Raw genomic sequence first — 26,019 nt, forward strand, 5'->3', positions numbered from 1 at the left:
TACCATTCTTAATAATCAGACGGCCTGTACCCGTGTTGAAATTATTTGCTTGCTTTTTGGGGGGGATTTATAGCCGTGTTCCTGTTAATCTCATCTCAAACGGTGTGTTTTGGTCCTTTATTCTCGCAGATTCAGTTGTAAACAATCTAGACAGGCCCCAGGAGCTACAGATAGTAGTTTAAGCGACATTATCGAGTGAGTTGCTTTTAGCGCCCCTTGCGCCCGAATAGTAAATGAAGGCAAAGAGGAAATCGATTCCTTACAGCCGTGCAGAAGAATCTGAAAGGCAATACGTGAATTGTTATTGTATTAACAACGGACATCAAAGCACCTAATCTTTTATCCCGGATCCAATTAAAGAGGATGAAAACCACAGTTCTGAAGGTGAAAAATGTGAACATATATGTATTACACCTTGGCAGCTACACAGTTAAACAGTACCACTGAACTCGTTGCTTTACTAATAAGCATTTTGTTAAAATGGTATTTACGGCATTGCAATGGAACTACGTTCTTGGTCAAACTCCAGCTAAAAGGACTCCAGCAAGTTAAAATCCAAACTACAAACGGAATTTCCAACACATTTTATGTTGCAAATCGATTACCATTTGCGTATGCGGTCAGGGTCCCCGCTTATATTTAATATTGAGTTTTCTTCCTTGGTTTAATAGTAAAACTGCATCTTCAAGGAGAAACTCTTCAATGGGAGACTCGTATGGGATCACATAGAAAACTAACTTACAGATTCTAATAAGTGGCATTAATAATCATGCTCATTAACTTATTAAAGATTGCAAGATGGTTATTTCCATCGTTTAGCTCGCCTGTAATAGCCAGCATCCCGTTGGCCATATCTGTTTGGAAGAAAAGCAGAGACGGATTTCACCCTAGCAAATACAGCATGTGGTGTCGTCTTACGGCATTATGAAGATATTTTATGCGGCAGTATATTCAACTTCTCCTTAACCGAATATTTTGTAACGATCCACACATCCAAGGCAATTTCTTCATCCTTGATAAGGGGAAGCGAAATTCCACAGCACTTTCAAGTTTTTGTAACGACTAACATAGTTCAAAGAAAGCTTATAAAAACCGTAACTGGACTTCACATTCAGATCATTCACAGAATCGAGGCAGTGCCTTTTGGTTTCATGTGGGACTCTTTGATGGACGTGTTGGCGAAGCAGACACCTGGCTTGTTCAGGAAACTGCTGGATAAGACCCTTGAGTCAATCGGATACTATAAACCAAATTAGTTACAATTAGTCCTGCCGTTTGAAACCTGTCTGGTGTTTCTTAACATTTTCGAGCTGAAGATGCAGGTCCTAAGAGTGCCATAGGAAGGCGCTGTTGCACCTATTAAAAATGAAATACTGTATTGTAAATTACACCCAGATTCCGGTGTGACCACAACGCCACCACATAATCTGGTAACGTTCCATTTTAACACATCCCTATTTATTAATAATGACTGTAAATTATGCATGATGACATGTAATGGTTTAATAATTCATGATGAAACATGATCGTTTCGAATCGAACACAGGAATATTTGTTTTGCGGTCGCCAAAAAAAACAGAGGAGGGGAAGCTAAAAAAACAAACAAACACGTATTCTTCAAATCAAAAGATGAGAATTCAGTGGTCACATCCCATTACATGATCAGAGCGCATGGAGACGCCCGGGGCTTTAGCAGAGACCCGAAAAGAGTTCTCACCTTTGCAACAGAAACACATATTTAAAAACCAAGACTGCAGATGGGTGTAGCACCTCACCAAGAAAAAAAAAACAAACGGATTTTTTAAATACAATATCAGATGCCCGTGAAAAAAAACAGCTGTATAGTATGCGAACAAGAAATGTAGCCTTTATTCTAATCTATTACACCATGGTTGCTCTACTCTGAAACGTCCTGGTTTTTGTCTTTGAAAGTGCTCTAAGACAAAGTGGGCTTTGGCACCCACAAACTTCACCCCAGCTGGCACTCAAGGAAATCATCTCCTCATCCACAGAGGTGTGTACCCCCACCCTCCTGTTTCCTGCACGTACAAAACACATTTACAGTAAGAGGGCTTATTTTTATATACGTTATCTGCTGGAGGCTTCAGTTTCCCCGTGACATAATTACTGCTTTAGTAACTGTTCTAAAACACCGGTATAATCATCAGCACGAACGTGCCACCTCTGTGAGACGGTGGAGGGAGATTAATGCCACAGAGCGGCTAACCAGGAACAGAGAGATCTGTAAACGACTCTGGGGCAAAGTCTGTCTGTATTCCCCCCCCGACGTGTGAAGAAATGAGGCCATGTCTTTTCCTGCAGAATTCCAGCACGGGGTCCAGTTCAGTTTCAGATTGCCATGCTGTCTCCCGTGGGCGCAGTGGAACGCTGGCGCCAGCCTTCCACCACATGATCCAGTTCGTGGACACAGCCAAGATCCCCCCATCGGACCGTCCGATCCTCCCAGTCCTCGGACGTCAGCCTAGCTCGCGGAGGAGAATGACGAGAGCTACGTTTGCAACAGTTCTGCGGGAGTTTGATTTCCACCCGATTTTTTTGTTTCGTCTTGCTCGTCGCCCTTCAGGATCCGCGCACATAAGAGGCCGGAGAACGACCGCTGGGGTGTGAGAGAAGAAAAGGCGTAGCATCACATTGGCTTCAACTAGTTTAATACAAAACGGCAGGTGGGAATTAAAAAGTCATACAAGAAAAAATGCACTCCAGCCACACGCACAGCTCCGGAGTAACTGCGAAACCTGGACAGCGACAAGCAGGGGGCAGAACAGGTTCCTGTCCCAGTGCCCAAACACCGATTTTGGGAGGCAATCAATCAATGGCGATTATAACAAAAGTTCGGGAGTGACGACAACAGCCAAGTTCACTCAAACTCGGCTGCCAGTAATTGGCAATCACTCCTGATGTCACTTCCTGTCCTAAAACACTATAAATACTGTACGTGATCCCCTTCTCTCGCTCACATCTGTCTTTTTGCGTCCCTCCTCCACCCCATTTCCCCCTCTGCAGCTGCCCCTTGGTCACTCCTCACTCTGCTGGGGGGTCCCAGCCTCCTCGTCCTCTGGCCAGGAGATTGGCCCTCAGCCAAATGTGACTTAAACAAGAGGTTTAAGTCACATTTTTACTAAACAGCCCATAATCCCTTCAGCACACTGAATCCTTGGGTGTTGTTATTCCTAGTGAATGAAGTTTTAACTGTGGTCCCTAATAACTATTACTGTAGCAAGTGTGTGGTCAAATGCAGACGTACCAGCCAGCAGAGGTGTAGTACACTACAGCTTAGTCAGTGGTCCCCAAGATTTGCGGCCCTTATAGGAGCCTTCAGTTAGGGCTAATGGTGGATGCTGCACACTGGTGGTGGTGGAGGGGAGTCCCCATTGCCTGTAAAGCTCTTTGAGTGGAGTGTCCAGAAAAGCGCTGTATAAGTAATGCTTAATTAATTATTATTAAATTATTAATGAATTAGCTAGTTCATCCAAGCTACTCCAACCCCTAAAAGGGTCAATTGAGTAAGTGAGAGCCCGGCTGGTGTGAAAAACTGGAGATCGGGGCTGTGGACCCCCTAACGCCGGCCCAACACTGGTGTGGCTACAGCGATCAGCTGGTCAGCTGTGGGGACGGAGGCATGATGTCATTATGTGTGGAGTCAGACACACAGAGGAGCTTAACTTCTCACTCGGTGCTTCAGCAATACATTTACTAAACAGAAAGGAAATGCACAATGAAAGTTAAAGGGACTCCTCTGTCTCCCCCTCTTGCTTGATGGGCAACATGTGGAGGAAGTGGCAGTGTGGGTCTGATGGAGACTGACTGCCACACACACACAGCAGACAGCTGCGTCAGACCGCAGCCATTCAGTGAATCCAGTGGTTAATGGAGCATCTCAAGAGGAGGCTTCACAGCCAATTGGGCAGCAGTCACTTTAATTTAAAAGCAGAAAGTAAGCCACGCAGGTCAAGTGTCAAGTCCGAGTCCAGGCCCCTGGCAGCCTAGGAGAAAATATATTTAAAAAAACGAAATCAAACGGAACAGTGGTTTGCTACAGCGTACACATGTCCATTAAAGATGACTGTTTGTCCCTCTGTGGAACGATCTGCGTGTTTTCCCACACTGTAACAGCAAGGGTCACCGCGGATCAGACTGACGAGGAAGCTCTCGCGCAGCCAGCGGAGCTCTTCCAATGGCATGGCGGAGATGGGCCGAGGCCAGGGCAATTTCCGGGGGTTTTAAATTAAAACGTTGCGAACCACAGGGGAAAATCCCATGCAAAACTGACTAAAACCACCCATTCTAGGACAATCTCAGCAAACTGAGCAAAACTAAGGGCAGCAATTGCTCCTCAACTCTTCCATCTGTGGAGAACATGGCTGTCTATTATGGGACCTGTTGTGGACCTTCTGCACCACTGATAGGAGAAGAAAGCCAATTCAAAATCAAATTCACAATAAACCCCTACACGAATTTCACTGGGACAGAACGGATGCTGCGAATCTATATTGCATCATTAGCTGTGAGTTACGCAACATGAGCAAAATTTGAGCAATACTTTACATATCTGGAACATGATGTTCCATACGCCTATGACGTGGGCTGTTCAAAATAATAATAATGGATTACTGTGCTCCCCACTGATCTCTGATTGCCAGCATCAAAACTTGTCAATTGTGGGCTGTAAAGCCAAATAAAATGGAATTTGAATGGTTCTTATTTAACATCACTGACAGCTGCTACAGACATCTGCCTTAAAAATAGCTGGGAGCTAATTTGACACTTGTAAGGGAAATGCCTGCTTTTGATCTCTCTCTGCTGTGACTGTACACTTGTCACTGAATGTCTAATTCTTACACAGTCCTGATATTCCATACACAGGGTGGCCATATGACTCAGTGTGGTCACTGGACACTGACACAGCGTGGGATTTTAAATCTGCCCTTAAATTAAAAGTCATTCATTTGTGAATTCCGGCAGGACACCTTTGCCGAGATGAAAATCCGTGCTCAGTGAACATGCAGGCCCGAACAGCTGCTCCCTATTCCTGCCAACAAGCGGACCATGTGAACAGCTCAACAATGTTACCGATTTGTTCAAAAGCCTCGTTTCGGGTTTGGGTTGCACCGAACAGCTCATCGGTAATACCACTGCACGCAGGCATTAAGCCCCGATTTTCATCTCAGCAAAACTGCACAAAATTGCCATGCTGAATAGGCAAAATCAAATGTAAGGGCAATGTTAAAACCGTGTCCTGTCTCACAGCTCGCCGGTGAACAGCAAGCCACCTGACATACTAAAATAGGAAATAAAAGAGATCTTCACAAATGCTAAAAATGTCTTGGCAAGAGATGCATAAACCTGTGCATAAGCGATGGAGGGCCTGTTTCATGCATGCTGTCATATATTGCCACCTTGAAAATGTTGCAAAGAATGCCTCCGACCTTTTTCTAGCTACTTTGTCTAATGCAGGGTCGCGGGGAAGTCGGAGTCCATCCTGGCAAAGAATGGGTGCAGGGCAGGGTACACCGCGGGTGGGACACCAGTCATGCACAAACAAGCACACGTTCACACCGGGGCCGATAATCCCAGAATGCAATCAACCTACCAGTGTGTCTTTGGACTGTGGGAGGAAACCAGAGCACCTGGAAGAAACCCACGTAAATACAACCTCCACACAGCTAGCACCCCAGGTCTGGATTTGAACTCGGGACCCCAGTTCTGTGAGGCAGCAACCCTAACCACTGCACTACACTGTTGCCCCCAAGAGTGCCCATTATTGGTTATTTTCTGTAGATACAAAATAATAACATGTGCCAAGTAGCACAGGAGGACCTAAGACTAAGACAAAATCCAAGGAACTATGTGTTACCTATGTACCTACATCAATAAGCTTTGAAAACCAATAATATTGCATTGAATGTCAACATTAGGTGCCCACTTCCATGACAGGAATAATAATTTAATGCAGTCCCAGGCTACAGTGTTACACAGCAGCCCATGCTGGTGAAGCGAACATGCCTGGGATCAATTAGGTTGCCAGCACCCAAACAAACAACATAGGCTGAACAGCCTCCTCTTGTAACTATTCTCATATTCCAGACTGCGAAGATGGATGTACAACATGGCCATCGGACATTTAAGGCCTTACAGAACCAAAACCAGTCGCTGTGGGAGACTCTGCACCATCTAAGTAGGTTTCAAGGCGGGTGAAATCACTTCTCATCCAGGCTATTGCCACTGCGCCCTTTGTCGAGAAACAGCCGAAAGGGCTTTGATCAATGGGATTGTTAGTTAGGTCATGTAAAGCTCAGCTGAGCAGAACAGCAAACCAGCAGACACAGGGGCTTAAGGGGACCAGACTCGTTTTCAGCAGTCTGGAGCGTCTGACAAAACAGGCCCTCCCAGCGGCTCGGAAGGAGGGGAGCGGCTAGCCAGCCTGGGGTACGAGGAACGTGACCCCAATCCCAGAGCGGCAGGGCAAGGGGTCTGACAGGAATCCCCCCCACCCTTCCTGACTCCATGTAACAGAACCCACCATGATGTTCTGTCTGCCCACTAAAAAACAGGACTCACAACATTAAATAAAAACCACCAGATGATTTCAAAGGCGCTGGAAAGTTAACTATAATACAGACAAAACAACACTGAAAAGAAAGGCAGCTGCTTGCTTCTGTTTTAAGGAGACTGGGGACCTGAATCAAGGTGCCTTTCAGAGGAGGTCTCCTATGGCCTTTGTCCAAGCAAGAGAAAGATACAACGCCACCCATTGGAAACCCTGACGTCCTTTGTCTTCCACTTTTGTTTAAAAAGCAGAAAAACACAAATTTCCCTCTGGTTTAGCTTCAGCGCTCTGGTTGGTCTGCTTACCGACGAGGTCAGCACGCGAGGAGAAACCCCAGAGCCCAGCACGTCTGCGATGATAATCAAATCTGAACGCCTCCTCTCTGCCGACACACCCCACACCCACCCGGGACAGGTGAAGGGGTGAACGAGGGTCGCCATCGTAATTACAACCGTTCACAAACAAAACAAAACACCGACCACCTCCACAAGGAAACAATGGCTCTAACTTTTTTTACACCCTGTTTTCCATTTCCCCAGCCCATGAGCTTGCTCGTACGGGGACGGCTGTCAAAAAAACGAGTTCTTCACTCACTCACACCATGCACCCCCCCCCCCAGATCAGACAGGGTCTCACCCAATACGAAGGCCTTTTCACTCTCCTCCAAACTGACCCTTCTGTCCCCAGTCGAACGTTCAAGCTTGTAGAATATTAAATATGTAAGGAATATATACAAACCAACCCCCTGCATATGAGATTTCACGTCTGTACAACCTCAGAATAGACTTTGAGATGATGAATCTTACAACGGATTGGGCTGAACGGTCCCGTTGCTGTTCAACGAAACCACAGTCCCAAGAGTTTGTTGCTGTTGGCGTTGTTGGGTTTTTTCTGTGTGTTAAAACTCCCCCAGATTTGCACGGCACATAAATAAACCCATTTTTTTAACGTTTTCTGTTCCCACCGACAGCCAGGGCTGCTTCAGCATTTTCAGTACAACAAGCAGGCAGTCCAGCAGCCTGTGTGTGAGGTGGCAGTATTCCTAGCTAGTACATCGGGTCATCGAGACACGGGCCGAGGAAGAGGGAGGAGCTCCTCCTGCCTTCGCAGGAAACAGTTTGGGAAGGAGACAGCCGGCAGATGTCCAGGAGGAGAGACCAGCGCAGCAGGGCTGGGCTGAGACCCTTCAAACTCGGGACAAACCTGGATCCTGTGACACTTTAAAAGGATGAAGGACGTCCGGTACTTTCTTTTCACTCCCTGTTTCCTAGCCCCTCTCTGTATTGCTTTCCAAACGACTGGTCTTCTCTTTCCTTCTCTTCCTTCTTTTTTTTCCAGGAACTGCGGTTAAAATATTGGTCCGGGACTGAGAGGGGGCAGGGAGGCAGGGAGGGGCAGGGGGTAGGGCAGGGAGGAGGGGCAGGTGTTCAGAAAGGGGGGGGGGGGGGGTGGGGGTTAAAGCTCTCTCCCTCTTCCCATTTTGGCTCTACGAAGGCTCGGAGCTCTTCAGTGCCTGCACCCTGCTCTCCAGGTCGGTGATCTGTGGAGAGAAGGCGTTGCTGTGAGAAGACAGGGCACAACCGAGGACCGGGTCACAGTTCTGAGACACTGGTTTCTCCGACATCCCCATGCAACGCCAGCTGAGGCCACCTGCTTGGCCTGAGGAAGGTATTACAATGAGATTAGGTCAGTCAGCACCTTATTTCTGGAACCAGGAGGCCGGCTGGTTTTCAAAAGATTTCTGGATTTCTGCCTCCACATTTATTCTGCAGTACAGCTGTATTGTCTATTGTTGCTTTCTGCTAACTCCTTGCTCAGGATCTGTGTCCAATCTGGGCTGTACAAAACCTATTTCTCTGAGTCCCACACTTCCTCTCAGGACTACAGGACACTAAAGGACAGAAGCATGGATGTGCTGGATTCGGCGCTTTGCTAAAATCTCAAAACATCCAAAAAATGTAAATAACTTGGCAGATGAAAGATCTGCCGCTGGCTGGTGGCGGCAGAAGAGAGGGTCACCCTGTCCCACGCAGAAGAGGTAACCTGTGCTTCTACAGCAGGGTTTGTGTCGAGGATGAAATGGTTAAGCCCCTTATCCGCTCCATTTAGGGGTCTGGTTTCATTATGCGCTTTCAAGCAAGAGAACATCAAATGAATCTGCCTACAGTTCCTCTAACATGGGCAGCCTGCAAAGAACTTCAAGAGGGATTTTCTGAGCTAGTTTTGTAAAATAGCAACACAGGACTGACTCATGCCCACCAAGAGCAGACTGTGGGAGTCAAGCTATTAGACATCAGGAGCTGAGGGTGCCGATAGCTCCTTCAGCAACACTTCAGGAAACACAGATAAATAAAACCCCTCCGTCATTAGCACTTGTGTCTTCAGTACTGCCCTTCACTCCAAATGGCACCAGGCTGAGAAATGAGCCTGCCATTTCCTAATGGACACATTGCAGGAATGAGCTTTGAACTGGCGAGATAAGAACTGATTTATACCAGAGCACCGGGGCCATTAAGTCTCCAGATGAACTAATGGGACTGTCAATTCAATAACAAGTTAATAATTTGGAAAAAGTGCTTGGCTCAAGAACTCGATCAGTCTGCAAAGAGCCTGGGACGTTATTGGACCAGCCCGATAGGTAGTGCACTGAATCAGCCCTAGCAAACTGGTTTGTCAAAAATTGTGTCCACTACACACAACTCCTAGAGCACAGGGTCAGGGTGATCCAAACTGGTGCTGTACCCAGGTGAAGGAGACGCTACTGAACGTCTGGTTTTCATGCTCAGCATTAAGAATGTGAGCAGTGGACATGGAGACTCAAGTCACCCAGCTCACGTGGACATCATTTAATTATGCAAGGAGCAGTCAGGGGCTCTGCAGAGACTTGCAATACTAAAATATGAATATGCGAATGTTTGTCAAGCTCAGCAATAAAGACCTACGCTGTAGGATATAGTACTCTGTCATAAGATCCAAGTGCTGCTTCAATTAGATTCAATAAGTATCCCAATGAAGACATTATCCTAATAAGTATCCCAATGAAGGGAGTATCCCAATGATACGAATGGGAGTTTTCTGTATTGAAAATACAGCTACAGAAAATCAGCCCTAAGACGCTGCCCCCCCCCACCCAATCCAGGCACCCCCCCGCGTGTGTTCACCTGCGGCTCCTGCACTACCTTGTCCTGCAGCCTGTCCGCCTCCTCCTTGTGAGAGGCCTCGGACTCCTCCAGGGCCCGGCGCTGAGCCGTCTCCTTCTTCAGGAACTCGATCTCCCTGGGAGGGGCGGGAGGGACAGGTCAGGGGGGGGGGGCGCCACCGAGAGAGATTTTTAATGACCCCAGAGAGTCAGGACCTCGGCTATACGTCTCATTGAAGGACGGTGCTTTTTTACAGTCGAGTGTCCCCGTCACTATACCGGGGCATTAGGACCCACACAGACCGCAGGGTGAGCGCCCCCTGCTGGCCCCACTAACACCTCTTCCAGCAGCAACCTGAGTTTTCCCCAGGAGGTCTCCCATCCAGGTACTGACCAGGCTCGCACCTGCTGAGCTCCAGTGGGGCTGCCAGCTGGGAGCTGCAGGGCGATGTGGCTGCTGGTGATTATCACAGTCCTAACAGCTGCAAATGCAAGCCTCCCACATTAGAGTGAGTTAATACAATGATCATCGTAGTAATAATATAGTAATTCACATACAAAAACATTCTGGAGCCTTTTTGAGAAAATGGTGACTGGCGTTTCCAGCTGACGTAGGGTGTGCAGAACATAACCTTTCCATAATGGGGGTGCAGCTGTACCCCCCTCTTGCCGCCCCTCCCCCGCGGGTACGGTGCTCACTTCTGCTGGTACTCCTTGATGAGGCGCTTGGCCTTGCTGTACTTGCGCTCCAGGGTTTGATACTGGGCCTGGGTCTCCTTGAGGTGCTCGTCCACAGCCTGGCACAGGCTCTGCGCCTCCATCCAGTAGCCCTCCAGCTTCTCCATGCGCTCCTTGTTCTCCTGCACGCTCTGCTCCAGCTGGGCCTTCTCCATCCGCCAGCGCAGCTTCTCCTGCTCCGCCTGCGCCAGCTGTGGACACACCGTCCTGCCCGTCACACTCCATCAAAGACACCGGACTGCCGCCGCACACTTGCTCCATCTTGTGGCCGTCAGCATAACTGCAGCGGCCACCTCACAGCATTGATCCAATTCTGCATCCCTGTCGAGTCTACAGCAGACCCTAATGCTTCGCAAATGCTGCTTATTTTGACTTAGAATGGTTTAATTCTAAACATGACGTTCCCAGGGGGATATATTAAAACATCTACCTTTACATTTCATTTGTTTCATACCAGTACTGAAAAATAGAAGTTATTATTATTGGCCACATTTTTGGCTTTGACAGACCTGTGTTCAAACTTTGAGCTGTTTGTGCAAAGCCAGCCGTTTTTATTTCCCTTGTCGAAGGCTCCTGTCTCTGCCTTCTTTAGTTTTCTTGCCACTGGCTCCTGTGATATTACCCAGGCCTGAACACAGCTAGACGAAATAATGACAGACACCACTAAGACGTTGCAAAAGCTGGGGCAGCTCCTGGCATGACACCAGCTGGGAAAATACATCCTGTGTTATTACCTCACATCCTGTGTTATTACCTCACATCCTGTGAAGATCATCTTACCTTTCTCTTCAGCTGCTGAATTTCAGCCTCTGTGACAGCGTGCTTTATCTGGAGCTGTGAAACAAAACCACTTGAGGTTAAATCATTGCAATGGCTCACTTATTTATCTTCACAGAGATGGTCATTAAGAACAGTTCCTTGTTATACAGCACTTTGACAGCCTATGTTCACATGTGGTTGCAACCCTACTTCATCCAGCACTGTAGAGCCATCCCAACTAGGTGACAAACAGTCTGCGCCAGTAGCTGAATTACGGGGGAACTTTAGGAAGACTAGTTTGTGGACGCAGAGAGTGGAATTCAGCAAAGACACTGGGGTTATGCCCCTAAAACACAATTTTAATAGCAATAATAATTAACTGATTCAGAGGCTGAGGCACAGAGCTGTTACCTGGAGACTCCACAGACCCACTGTGTTGCTGATCAATGTCCCTGCGCTCTGTCCATCAGATGAGAATGTAACACTGTCCTCCTGTCGTAGGCGACAGTGCTGCAGATGCTGTTAATGCGCATTCTGCTTTCTAGTCCCTGTGAGTCACTGTGGATAAGTGCACCTGCTACATGACTAATTTAAGACAACGGTGGCAGTAGCAAAAAAAAAATCTGTTGCTGCATAAATTCGTGGACTTATGGACCAAAGCCAAACAGCCTCTGGTGTGATTTGTTTGGGCTAAGCTGACTGTCGGTTTTTAAATACAGACACTGGGAGAGGAGCGGTTTCAGAGCAGTACTGTAAATGGAGCTGTGCTGCCTGCCCCCATTAACCCAGCACTGGGTCCACAGGGCCGCCCCGAGGAGGAGACAATAATAGAAAACCATTCTCAAAGAACTGAACTGATCTTGATTAAACCACTGGTGTTTTTTCATTAAAAATCAAAAATGCATCACCTCTTGTCTGTTTTCTCTCTGCTTTGACGATGCACCACTGAAAAGCTGTCCTTAAACTCATGCACATTCGCATGATGACGGCTGAGGCCACCCTCCGCTTGGTGTCAACCAATGTTTGTGGCTCGGAATGTTAGGAAGGTAAAAGTGTCCTCCTGCAGGTGCTGCAGCATGCTTCAGTCTTTCCCCCGGGACTTTGTTCCTCCCTGACCCTCTACTCACCTCCTTGAACTTGTGGGCCAGCTTCTCTGGGTCCATCTCGATGGGAGACAGCATGTCCTCGTTCTCAGCCAGGTCGAAGACCTCGATGGCCATCTCTGCACTGGGGAACATGGGGCTCATCTCCTCCTCCTCGTCAGTGGCGTACTCCCCGGTCTGCCAGCGACAAACGCAGGGCACACAAGAGGCTCTCAGCAGGCTGTGGGCACACTACCACACTACCAACGCAAGACAGGTCTCTGTTGTTTGGAGTTTGTTGAAAAGTGCTCCGATAAGAATGCACCATTATTAGTATCAGAGACGCTGGCACTGCAAACATCAGCAATCTCCCATGTAAAGAATGGTGCTTTGCACAGATGAGCATCTCTGAATCCATTATGTGGCAGTGACTCCTCATCTGTATACTCCTTATTCCATTTTATCATGAGATGCTATCTAAGTGTAATGCAGAAGCCCAAAAACGTCTTAGTACACAGAACACACTGGTTGATTGTATGCAAAGGACAAAGGACACAGCTTCCTCATTCTTAACACTGGGCAGTGTATTCCCTGCACATCACTTGTGCAGCAAAAGAGCATCACACTGCTATCAACCTATACTGCCTGCAGGTGGAGGTGTGCATTAGCACCGGCTGAATACTCATTAGGCGATCAAAGATGGTGTTTAAGATCGAACACTATGGAATGTCAGCACGTGAGCTTTCATGCATGCTATTGTGTTTCACTGTGCGTCACCTCACTCAGCTTGAGGCAATGTCAATGGACAGCCAGCAGATGGAGACAGACAGCTTAAAAAAAAGAACTAACAGTATCTGCAGTTCAGACATTTGACAGGGCACAGAGCTCTGGCCTGAAAGCAGTGTTTTTCCCAAACTGCTCTTATTTAGGACCAACACTAGTAGCAAATTGTTGACCTTAATAACGTAAGCTAAGCCTTCACTAACTGATTGTTGGATCAAAAGGCCTTAACAGCAACTCAATGGAAAGCATCTTTCTATCTTTGCTGAAAAGAGACAACATTTCAGTGGTGGAGCCTTCTTCGGGTGTCACCCCAGCCGAAATGTTGTGTTTGTTTTCTTCTCTTTTCAGCATGGAATCAACCGTTACTAGTTCCTTTGCAGCCTACGCATGCTGACGCAGCTCCCTACTTGAACTATCTTTTGCTCTTTGAGGGCGTCCATTATCCTGCTTTATGATTCAGACGGAAATACTCCAGAGGGAGGTCATTACCAAAACAAACAGATCGTCTGACTGTGCCATCCCACCACGGCATCTACCAAACGTAGAACGTGCAAAAGCAACAGCTACGAGCCGAGATGAAAGAACTATTTGCCAAAGACAGCAAACATGCATATAGAGAAAAAGGCCAAGGTGTCCTCAGTGGCTTGAGCTCAGGTCTTGCAGAGCCGCCCCATCAATGGAGCCAGGGCTGAGATGAGCCGCAGGCCGGGTATGATTATTTTATTAACATTAGTATTAAAGAATATTGAAAGGTGCTTTCAGTTACTTGAGATTTGACTGTGTTCACTGCCCAGCAGGTGTACTTTTGTTATTACTAACCAAGGCTGTGTCTGTCTGGGGCTCTTTTAGGTAGGTAGGTCCCTTTTCAGGCCATAAAGACCCCTGGGGGGAATGGGGGGCAAGGGCCACCATATTTCTCGACCGGTACTGACTTGGAAAACAGGCTGAGTGGACCTGGGAGCCATCCGGAAGGAATCAGAGCAAGCTCCATCACTGGCCCCTACCTGGGATTGAACCTGGGACCTTCCAGTCAGGAGCTAGACGCCCGTGCCGTCTGAGCTTCCACGGCTCCGTGGGGCTCTTTTAACAAAGCAGAAAACTGCCAGACCAGGCTGCTTTGCCGCCGAGCGGCCGCTAGGTGGAGCACTTCAACCACGCAAGCAAACAAAACCTGCTGCGCAAGGCAGACGCAAATCAAACCTCTCAAAACACTGCCGGGCTCCCACCACACTACCACCATTTTGTATTGAAACAAAGCAAAAACCAAGCATTTAGTGGGAAATCTGAGGTCAGCGTAGAGTTTGCATGTAGGTGCTCTTCTGACAGAAGGCACAGCAGGACTGCTTACAGCAGGCCCATCAGAGTCAATAGAGACTGCTCCTCCCCACGCTTTACATAATAATAATAATAATAATAATAATAATAATAATCATCATCATCATGGCCTCAACAGGGTTTTTAACTACTTCCAGGGAGACGATCATGTCTATTAAATCAGTTGAGGTGCAACACTCCTGTCTGGGTCCCCCGGCCGTAAGCAAGGTCTCCTGCGTCCCGTTCCGGAACGAGCCGGGCGAACACGCTGGCTCCAGACAAGCCCCGGCTCGCCCCGCAGAGCAGGTCTGGCGCCTGGCTCTGGCCGAGCCACTCCTGGCTTCCCCTCGCCCTCTCGGCAGAAACCACAATCCCAGCAGCGCGTGGGCTTTTATCTTGTCATCCTCATGCCCTCACGGAGGCCACAGTACACCTTACGCCCCCCGAGTGCGATGCTCACTATTCATCGTATGCATTTTTCCAAAAGATGTAAGAATTCATTATAGCCTTGTCCTAGATCTAACTCTAACTATTACCCCATGTAACCTAACACTTTCTGCCCTCTGCTGTGACAATACTGATTTACCTTTCATTTTAATTTTTTGGAAGAAACTGACACGGTGGTGCTTTGTAGAACTGGGGCCCTGGGTTCAATTTCAGACATGGGGTGCTACAGTATCTGTTACTGTACATGTTCTCCCTGTGTTCATGTGGGTTTCCTCTGGGTCCTCCCACAGTACAAAAACATACTGGTTAATTGGCTTTTGGGAAAATTGGCTCTGGTGTGTCTGTGTGTTCTTGCGATGGACTGGTGTCCCATCCAGGGTGTACCCTGCCGTGCCCCCACTGCTTGCTGGGATAGGCTTTGGCTCTGAATTGGTTGAAGTGGTTGGAAAATGGACCGGTGCATGGATTTTGAAAAAAACAGATTTATACTAAAGTCTCTTGAAATGAGTCAGAAGCAGTTCTGAGTATTGTTGTAGCCTAGCCTACTTCACAGAACCACCGCCTTCAAATAAATAAGGAGCCACTCATACAAAGCTGCTGCTCATTTTTTCAGGAGAGGAGGCAGAAGTCAGACATTTGCAAGACTCTATCGTCATAAATTTTCAGATCTTTTTAAATGTTAAGGGGTGAATCCCCCCCCCCAAAATAGATTGTCTTTAGTCTGCAAGCACCAGAGAGGCCACAGGGGTTTGTGAATCACAAGCTGTACTTCAAGTGGAGCCAAAACAGCCTTAAAAGCCTTAATGTTTCATCCTGCAGTTTTAAGGTAAATGATAGGATGGATCAAGATCTTTGAGGAAAACCAGGAATGGCTCTGTCCTGAACAGGCATCACTGCAACAGCCAGGTGAGAAAAACAAAAGCCCCAACAGACGCAGTGTTAGGTGCTGCAAAGCCCCACTCCAGAAGCACACACTGGAGAGTTTCTGAAATGCATTCTGTAAAAGGCAACCCAGTGAACTCAGGCAAAAGACCGAACCAGATTCTCCCTGGCTTGAATTTCTAAAACTACACAGCCCCCTTTCCTGACCAGTGCCAGGAAATACATGCTCTTAGACAAAAACTGCACAAGGTCAATTTAGATGGCACACAGAAATTACCTATGGGTGTTGAGAATGCAAGAAAGCTTCTATTAAGGTAACCTCTAATTCTGTGGACCTTTCATTTCCTCAGCAATGGATGGCACATGTCGGTCTAGGTGTGACCACGGATGGGGGCTGGATACTGCGGCTGCCGCTGGGGTTGCAGTTTACAGAAGCCAGCGAGAAAGCTCTCCTCTGACCTCTGACCTGCCAAATCAAGGGTCCACTGTTGTTGTTGTTGTGGTTGTGGTTGAGGCTGGGTGAGGTGCATGAAGGGAGTTCCAGATCAGATGGATACGAGAAGAGCTCTAGGTCCTGATTGTCAAGGCCAGGGTTGGCCATCCCAACAGGGCAAAAGCAGAAGAGTTCAGACAATTAACTATTCACCTGGAGCTTAAAGGGCACTGCAGCAGGTATAAATCGCCATAAAGCACAGGAAACCAAGCCAGTAACAATCCTGAGAGCTGGGGTCTCGACACTGCAGCGCAGACAGAGGTATTGACGGTGGTTATCGAGGTGCCACACAGTTGCTCGAGGACAGACAGTGAAGTACAGCACAAGGCTGTACTGAAAATGAGCAAGCAGTCAGCCCACTGAGGGGAAGGGTGGAGACATCCGAACAGAAGAGCTGGGAATGAGAAGGACTAACGAGAGTGAGGAGTACCCAGGCACAGGACAGGCCGTCGTCAAAGGAGGGTCATCTTTGACGCGCTTGACTCTGGCCCAGCAGAGGGCAGCAAGAAATTCCGAGCCGCCGAGCCGCAGCGCAGCCGGAATCTGGATTTCCGAGCTTGGAGGGACCCCCGGCGATCTTACCTCGTCCTCGTCCTCCACGTACTGGGCGTAGCGCTGCTCCATCATCTCCCTCTGCCAGCGCTCCTGCTCCAGCGTCTGCTGGATCAGCTGGGCCACCTCGCTCTGCTCCCCGGGCTTCTCCCGTCCAATCAGGAACCTGCAAGCACCCCGCACAGGCCAATCAGGGCACAGGGGCGCTGGCCGGCTCCAGCCAATAGCCTCGCGCCTCTAGGAGAAGCTCTTAGAGAAACTTTTAACTCCTGTCCTGATTCCCCATCTGCCTGGTTTATAATGTCACTGGGATTATGACAAGCCTTTCTGGGGTCTAGAGGAAACCACCCTGCCCAGATACTAAACAAAACTGTTATATATACAAAAACGAAAGAAAGAAATGCACCGAAGTAAAGGTAACACTATTCGGAATGACATAACAACCTGTAATGAATATCATACTCCTACAGTAGTCTCAATGCAGTAAGGTACAGCAGCCTTAATACAGCGACCACCAGAAGCTTCAATACCATAATACACAGCAACTTCAATACAGTAACATACAGCAGCCTCTCCCCAAGCTGTGATCTACAGCAGTCTCATACATTGAGACACTACGTCTCTACAGCTGGTTCAGTACCATAACACACAGCAGCCTCAGTACCGTAACACACAGCAGCCTCAATACTGTAACACACTGCAGTCTCAGTAGTGTAACACACTGCAGCCTCAGTACTGCAACACACTGCAGTCTCAGTACTGTAACACACTGTAGCCTCAGTACTGCAACACACAGCAGCCTCAATACTGCAACACACAGCAGCCTCAATACTGCAACACACAGCAGCCTCAGTACTGTAACACACTGTAGCCTCAGTACTGTAACACACAACAGCCTCAGTACTGTATCACACAACAGCCTCAGTACTGTAACACACAGCAGATTCAGTACTGTAACACACTGTAGCCTCAGGACTGCAACACACAGCAGCCTCAATACTGCAACACACAGCAGCCTCAATACTGCAGCCTCAGTACTGTAACACACTGCAGCCTCAGTACTGTAACACACTGCAGCCTCAGTCCTGTAACACACAACAGATTCAGTACTGTAATACACAGCAGGTAACTCTGGCAGTACTGTGTTTCAAAACATACTCAACACAGGTCAACATTTAAATGTTGGTTGCATTATTTACCAGTGCATTTGAAGTCAATTATGATGAAAAATGACATAAAAGAGCTTATGGGAATGTAGGTCAACCGAGCGGACGGGAAATCGCTCATGGGAGTCTTTTACCTTGAAAATAAAAGGACCTCTACCGTCCTCTACCAGGCCAGTCAGAGAACTGTGCAGGCTGCTCGTGCAGCTCCAAACATGGAAGAAGCAGTGAAAATGATGTATTGCATTGTCAGGGTCCTCAACCTGGGACTACTCCTCCCCCGAATCTCCTTGGCTATTTTAGCACCGTTCTCTCTTTTTAGATCTCAGTTACAGCTGAGTTCTGAGTTCTGCTCAGTCCTCCAGAAGATCCTCCCAGGATGCTGGGTTTAGAGGAGAGAAGCTGAGCCCGTCTACACATGTCTGTCACTCGCTAACCTGCCACAGGAGAATCCTAGTTGAGTAGGAATTAAAAAACAGAGGGAGCTCTCTAACACTGGTTATAAGAGAGATTGCTTTACTCCCCAGGTGGAAGTATACATATCTTTTTTTTTTCTTTTTAAAAGAAGCAGTGGCACTACTGAGACTGGCCATGAATCCCCCAGGCCTGGCCCTGAACCAAGCAGGCTCACCCACAGTAAGTGTAAAAGGCTCCAGGGCACCTGTGGGTAGCTGTTCCGTCACCTGTCTGGTATGGGTTTGGCACAAAGACAAACTCCTGTGTCGGAATGGAGATCGCAGAAGTGATGGTTTAATTAAAACTTTCATTGCCAATAAGAAAGAAAATTAAGGATATAGCAAATCTGCTATCCAGTTCTCTTACTAGGAACATATTAGTATGCCACTGTCTTCAAATATGAGCTCACAATTGTACATGGAGTTCTCCATGATGGATATGAAAATCAGTAAAACAAACCACTTTCTGTTTTTCTCATGTGTGATTAATGAATGTAAATAGAATCTTTTTAGCTTTGATTTGCACACTGTACATCTTTTTTTAGATATTGCATTGCGAATTAAAATATGACCTCATCTTACAGTAATACACTACCATGCAAAATGTTACTGCTGCTTAAGCCTGGTGCTACTTGAACTGGCAATTCAAAACATTTTTCAAAGTTCAGACTGATTGCACACACACACTTTTGGGGTTTTTTTTATAGGAAGTTTTTTAGTGCACAGATTATCTCCTTAATGTACATAGCTCTTCTTTGAGAAGAACCGTCTTCAGCATCGCAGTTCCAAGACTCCACACGAATGTCTGAACATCACAGCCAGGCAAAGACATAGCACATTAAATTACAACTACAGTACATCTCAGAGAGCAGTTTCCTCATGTTACATTTCTATAGCTCATTAAACCCACTCAGTATGTTTAAAAAAAGCACCATGAAGCTGCTGGAGCCATCAGCAGATCTGAAAAAGGCAGGAACACTTTCTCTTTCGTAACCCTGATTCTGCCTGGCAGCTGCAGGAGCTGTTAAATGCTTGAAATAAGTGGATCTTGATCACACAGAACAAGGCTTGGGGAGAGGTGGAGAGACTGAACATCACTCTTGGGCTGTTCTCGGAACCCTTCCACTCTGAGATACGGATAAGAGCTGGGTGACTCAACCCCAAGTGTGAAAGAACCAAGCAGGACACTCCAGAAATAGCAGAAGGCTAGCGCGACAAAGCTGTGCAGAGGCGCAACCAATAATTACGCACAAAGATGGAACAGCATATTTCCTGTGCAGCTCGAGAACACAAAACCAACAGTCACCGCTAAATCTGGCACCTTCATCGCCATGCTTGATTACCATAGGTCAAAATCAATTACTGCGACCTCATCGCAGACTAACAGAAATGATCACCATTAGATTGAAGGAAATCTTATACAGGCTGCAAAAAGTCAGACCAAGGCAATTGAAGCAAATGATATTCTAGACTAGCTTGATTGTTCAAAGACACGTTTCCTGACAGCACAACTACACTGCAGTCTAAGTCTGTGCACAGTAATTGGCTCACAAACATCTTCCTTGGAACTCATCCGGAACTCGTCTTTTTAATGCCAGGAGACATCAATATTTCTATAACACTGACATCAGAACAGATCGATTTAAGATTTACAATATATTATTGCTCATGTTTCAAGTCTTTAAATTTGGCGTCAAATTTTGAAGAGCAAGGAATTTAGTGGCGCGATAGTAGTCATGACCATTTCGTTGGCATGACTGGACTGAGGAGTAATTTGTTCTTTGTGGAATTGTCTAGGCTTGTTAATCGGGTGCAGTGCAACAAATAAATATTTCAGGCACAGGTGACCCACGCCACTGTGATACTTGTCAGAGCTGGGCTTTTATTTATAGACACTGCTCTTTCGGCGCCCACCAGCAAGCATTCATCTATTATTAAAGGGCTACCTTTCTCTGGAGGTGTCAAGGAGCTGAGCTCCATCACGAACCCTGGAGACAAGGTCGAACAAAAGAAACGATTAAAAACACAGAGCTGATCCAACGCTTCTGAATAATGAATGAAACCCAGCCAACAGGTCAGAGAGCCCAAAGAGCTGAGGACTGCCAGTTCTGGAAACCCCTCTCTTGTCCTTTAGGAAAGCACCGGAGGAAATATTTGCAAAAAAGGGTCAGAAACTCCTCAGGCAGGGCCTATTTCAATTGTGGTTTAGTTCATGCAGCTTTACAGCAGTAAACATCCAAGGTAATTCTGCAGTTTTGCTTTTGTCCTATCCTGCTTGCATGCATTTATAGCTTTCTTAACCAGAGTTTCACTCTGCTTTTACCACATTATAACCTAGCAAACGTTTATAAGGCTGAGCCTCCTGTGTGTTAAATGTTAGAGAATCCTGATGACAGTCCATTAATGACAACTTGTTCTCTGAACAAGCACAGTTACTGGCTGAGCCACTGAGGAGCCTTAGTTGTCTTGCATAACAACAGTTGCACCTAGGTAATAATAATTAATATTAATAATGAATAATTCCTTACATTTCTAGATACTCTACTCAAAGCGCTTTACAGGTAATGGGGATCCCCTCCACCACCACCAGTGTGCAGCCCCACTTGGATGATATGCCAGTCCACTCCCCCACACACCAGCTCTCAGTGATTAGGAGAGCAGAGTGATGAAGCCAGTTCAGAGATGGGGATTATTAGGAGGCCATGATTGGTCAAGGACAGGGGGAATGTTTGGCAGGACACCAGGATTAACATCCGTACTCTTTTCAAGAAACGCCCTGGGATTTTTAATGACCACAGAGTCATGTCCTCAGTTTTATGTCTCATCCAAAGGACGGCACCTTTTTTAAAGCATACTGTCCCCATTGCTACACAGGGGCATTAGAACCCACACAGACCGCGGGTGAGCACTCCCAATTGGTCCCACTAACACCTCCTCCAGCAGCAGCCTGGTTCAGGAGGTCTCCCATCCAGGTACTGGCCAGGCTGACACCTGCTGAGCTCCAGGGAGCTGCCAGCTGTGAGCCACAGGGTGATGGAGCTGCTGGCTAGGTGACACAAGAGCACACCCGAGGAAGGAGGGAACAAGCTAACAAGAGAAGCATCAGCTGCACTAAAAGTGCATCCGACACTCTGCAGGGCAGAGAAGAAAAGCATGCATACCTGACTTTCCCTTTGGTGTTCCTCAGCACGGACGCAGCGAAGCTCTGCGTGACCCCAACAAGACTGGTCCCATCCACTTCCACTATGAGGTCATTCACCTGGATCCTGGGGAGGAGACATGGTTCGAGTCAGCAGAAATCCAAAGTGTCTTATACACTTGCTACAGAAAGGGTGGGGGAAAAAGTCCACTCTTCTACTGAATCCAATATTGAACATCTGCAAGCACCTAATAACATTTGCGAGTATTTGGCAACACTGGGAGTATTTTAATATATCTGAGCATATTTGGGGGCGTTCTGGAACATTTTGGAGGAGCTGAGGTCATTCTGAATCCCTGGGATCATCAGAGAACTTTTCAGAACATTGAGGACAACCCACCCAGCAGATGTGTGAAGGAAAAGCAAAGGGAAACCCACACTGAGTTCAGCATTCAGATATTGTCATTTTCTCCTGAACCGTGTTATGTTTTATGATTTATAATGATAGGACATAGGTTATGGTGTAACTTAGGAGTGAAATGAAGACACTGGACCTAGAGATAAGGCACAACAGAATATGATAGAGTAAATAAGCTGAGAACAAAGCAAGATCTGTTCCAACAACAGCGACAGAATAAAGTCTGACAACAGGAAATGAGATGCACATTCGACACTCCTCCGCTAGGGATCAGACACCATTTTATTTTAAAATTTTCACACTTGTTTCTTTTTTCTCTGGAGTGCCACTTCTTCATGGGAGAGGCTTACAGCTCCTTATTTGCATATGTCTCCCCCCCCCCACCCCCCGTCTCTCCCTGACACAGCTAGAGCTGTGTGGATGTGTTTGGATCACAGCCCTCGGACTGTGGAGAAGAGAAATGGAGGGAGAAAGCAGGAGAAGGAGAAGAGAAGCCTCACATCAAACCGTGAAAGGGGTTTATTGTTGAAGGCAGGGTTTCTGAGGAGGAAACGTATCACAGCCAGGGCTACTCGAGCTCACAGGAACTGCACTCTTCTGTCCTCGCTAGACAGATACTGAACTGAAGGGTGTGTGTGTGGGGTGGAGTGTTTTCAGCACTGGTAAGGGGTGTAAGAGAGACAGGGAAGTCTGGGGGGCTTCCACACAAAAGAAAAGAAGGAGCTGAGTGTTCTCGGGCGTTCAGGGGGTCGACTGGGGTGTAGGGGGGCAGTGCAGGTCAGGACTGAGAAGTGACTTCAGATGCAGAGCCCCCTGTGGCATCAGTAGGCATCACAAACAAGACATGGATGGATGACGAGGACACTGCCTTACCTTATCTTTAATAAGCAGTAAAAGAAACACAATGTAGTGGAAGAAGAAGTAAGGCAATCCCAGTCTTTAAAATGGACTTTTCCTTCCCCGCCCACACCTGTGTTTTCAACAGAGACAACGAAAGGACGCTCGCTACACAAGCAGGGGACTTGAGCAACACTCTCACCCAGCGGAAACAAAGCGCCAGAGCTCATGTCTCCTGTTCCTCCATCCTCCTCCACACCTCCAGCATGTAACTCTGTGTCTGTGCTGTATTATTCATAGAGCTCATGCATCCTGTTACTGTCACAGGGATAAGAATAGCTTGTACCCAGCTCACACCGATCACTGCCTGGACCCTGGCTGGCACAGACTGAGATGTTCTTGACGTAAGACGTGAGTGATCTTTGACCCCTGAACCCCTGGGGATTCTTCCTTTGGAGGCTGGGGCCCTTGCAATCTGTACCTCAGAGCAGCAGGAAAACGAAGAGGTGCTACCTGCCGTCCCTGTGGGCCGCCCCTCCCTCGGTGACCGTCTTCACGAAGATGCCCAGTTTCTCCAGGCCCATGTCCGCTCCAGCCCCCATCCCAATAATACTGATGCCCAGGCCGTCTCCGTCTGCAAGGGGATTGGGAAGGGGGGAGGAGAGAGAGTGACCAAACACAACTGAAATGGGACACAATTCTCTTCGGTTACCCTCCACCCACTGCTCTGCTCTCTATTTCCTTGACAACACTTGACACTGGCTCCCCACTGCTGCACTGAGACGGGCTTTTTACTGCCTCTTTCTGCTCACACACTCCGTCCCCGGGCTAAAAACAGCACAACCCTGGAGTGGAAGCTGCACTTCTGTCCTCCTCTCTGACATCTGGGAAGGGTACAAGACCAAGCAAGCAGAAGTGACGCATGACACCCCAGGATCTCTCTATTCACTACTACACAATACTAACAGGGACGCAGAGATGTGTTTAATGATGTTTAAATGACATGACTAGAGCTGATGCATAGAATTTATAGCCCAGATATGCCCTGGAGGCTGCTGCACTGAGACAAAAACACTGTGAAGAGCCTGTCGCCTTCAGGATAACATAAGAAGATAAGAGAAGGGTAGACCATCTTTACTCGTTTGGCTGCTTGTAGCTAACTAAGCCAAAGATCTGATCCAGCCCTTTATTCAAGGATCATGAGGAATCTGCTTCAACAATATGGATAAGTCATTTTGTTCCAGGCACCCAAACTCTTTGTGCAAAGAAGCGTCTCCCGCTTTCAGTCTTAAACAAGACCAAGCTGGGGCCCTTAAACAAGACAAATCTGTCATCACAAGGCTGCTTACAATGTGGAGAGTTGAGGCAAACTAACATCTACCCCTGGAGGGCAGGGAGGAGCAAGGCCGCACTCCGAGCTCATGACTGCTCTCACCCTGGATGGGACATCAGGACAAACCCTGCCGGTGGATGAGTTTTTGGGAGGTGGGAAGAAAACGGAACGTCAGGGGGCAGCAAACCCAGCGGGCAAATGGAGAGGGAACATGCAAACTCCATGCCTACAGATCCCAGAGTCCAGCATTGTCCAGACTGCTGCTGTGAGGCGGCCGCCCTCACCGCCACGCCCCCCCCGCGCGGGAGTCAGACTCCAGCCTGGGCCAGCGCTGACCTTTCTCCAGTTCCACAGGGAACAGGTCCAGCCTCTCCACCCTCTTCTCCAGCTCGTACTCGGCCGAGGCAGCCATGGGGTCCACGTCATCGTTGCGCCGGTCGTAGTCTTCGTTGCAGTAGGTGGTGAAGACCTGGGGGAGAGGCAGAGAGACAGAGCTCCGTCACTTGGGCCCCACAACCTCAGCTAAAGCAGCACCACCTACAGTAGCTCTCCTTACATCACTGAACAGATACAACCTACACAAGACCTCCATGCACCCCCCTCCATCTTGTTTTAAAACAAAAGTAAAAGACACAAGAGGAAAAAGATTAGCTGCCAGCGAAGGAAACGGCATTTGTCAGGGCTGACTGCTCCTGCTTTCATTTGCAAAACCCCCAAAACTAAGATGATTACAATTCAAAGTAAAGAGCAATTAGTGGAATTCTAGCTCAGGTAAAGTGAAGACCTACGTTTGTTTCAATGACTTAAAAAAACTGGAGAAAAGGAAATAATAAAGCACCAACCACCAGGGAGGGGCTGAAATGGGGATACCAGTGATGGGGTGAGTTTGCAGAGCCAGGCAGAAAGGCCACACCCATTCCCTGCCCCTCCAAGCGAGCTTATTGAAATGAGAGCATTCCTGCTAACTAACAATGCCCTCCACCAGCTGAACTGTGCTCCCTGTGTCCTCTCACTCCCTGTGCCTTCAGCTGGAACTGAAACACCACTGCAGCTGCAATCAAATCAATAGTGCCCTGGAGCCAGAGGGGGAGGAAGTGTGCACGTGGACGCCTGTGTGTTTGTGTGCACAGGGACTTGTAGTGCTAGAATTGTGGGGACAAGATCTGGACAATGTAAAGACAGTGACGAAGAGACGATGTGTTCCCACTTCTTTTCAAAGACAGACGGGCATCTTATTCTATGGGCAAAAGGCCCAGAAACATACTTCTTCTTGGGGCGAAATTTCATCCATTGTTGGGTTTTATTTCGGCACGGGAACCAAACCAGAAGTACAGGGTAGAGCACACGGAGACGTGGTGTGCACGTGTGTCCGCACGCATGTGTGTGTGTGTGTGTGTGTGTGTGTGTGCGCGCGTGCGCACAAGCATGCGTCAGTCACAGAGTCACCTTGCAGAACGGTCCCTTTCGCTCTCCCACCATCCTGCAGCACAGCTCTACAGGAAGGAGCAGGGGCGGCTCACACTGACACTGCGTCAGGCTGCCTGCACCTTCACGGTCTGCCTCACGAGGGGACAACAGCTTCCGTCTCCACAAGCACAGCCGACCTGCCTTTACCCGTTTCCTACATGAAATCAACTGGATCGACTGAACTGACAGGACGGCCCCCAGACACGACTGGCCTGCCCCACACGGCATCCGCACAGCAAAACAACGGACCGCAGGGATCCTCGATCTCCGCCCTGCCAGGACAGCTCCTCCTGTTGTTCGCCCGTTCAAAAGTCAAAACCCAGAGCTAAAAACAAAAAAAGATCTTATCTGTCGTTTTCACAAAGACTTTTAGAATAACTCCCATACTACCTCCTACGACACACAAATCATTTCTGTATTCAATATTAAAGAGAATTGGGGTGACACAGC

The 26,019-nt window shown here is 47.8% G+C and overlaps 1 protein-coding gene across 2 annotated transcripts in view; it reads right to left on the bottom strand.

The window, feature by feature from the left end:
* Positions 1-1,436: 1,436 nt before the first annotated feature.
* Positions 1,437-26,019, bottom strand: part of ppp1r9ba (protein phosphatase 1, regulatory subunit 9Ba) — a 56,367-nt gene continuing 31,784 nt past the window's right edge. Inside the window, exons 3-11 of one of the 2 annotated variants that reach the window (XM_088906509.1) lie at positions 24,439-24,571; positions 23,283-23,403; positions 21,537-21,641; positions 16,788-16,923; positions 12,332-12,484; positions 11,226-11,279; positions 10,407-10,636; positions 9,730-9,844; positions 1,437-8,108 (exon numbers count right to left, since the gene is read on the bottom strand). In XM_088906509.1, coding sequence (XP_088762635.1) covers positions 8,055-8,108; positions 9,730-9,844; positions 10,407-10,636; positions 11,226-11,279; positions 12,332-12,484; positions 16,788-16,923; positions 21,537-21,641; positions 23,283-23,403; positions 24,439-24,571 — 1,101 coding nt within the window. In that variant the 3' untranslated portion in view covers positions 1,437-8,054. The remainder of the gene's footprint in view (positions 8,109-9,729; positions 9,845-10,406; positions 10,637-11,225; positions 11,280-12,331; positions 12,485-16,787; positions 16,924-21,536; positions 21,642-23,282; positions 23,404-24,438; positions 24,572-26,019) is intronic. The other variant, XM_088906510.1, reaches the window with a different exon arrangement.

The sequence above is a fragment of the Atractosteus spatula genome, chromosome 26, assembly GCF_055471065.1.
Source record: "Atractosteus spatula isolate fAtrSpa1 chromosome 26, fAtrSpa1.hap1, whole genome shotgun sequence".
In the NCBI taxonomy this organism is placed as follows: Eukaryota; Metazoa; Chordata; class Actinopteri; order Semionotiformes; family Lepisosteidae; genus Atractosteus; species Atractosteus spatula.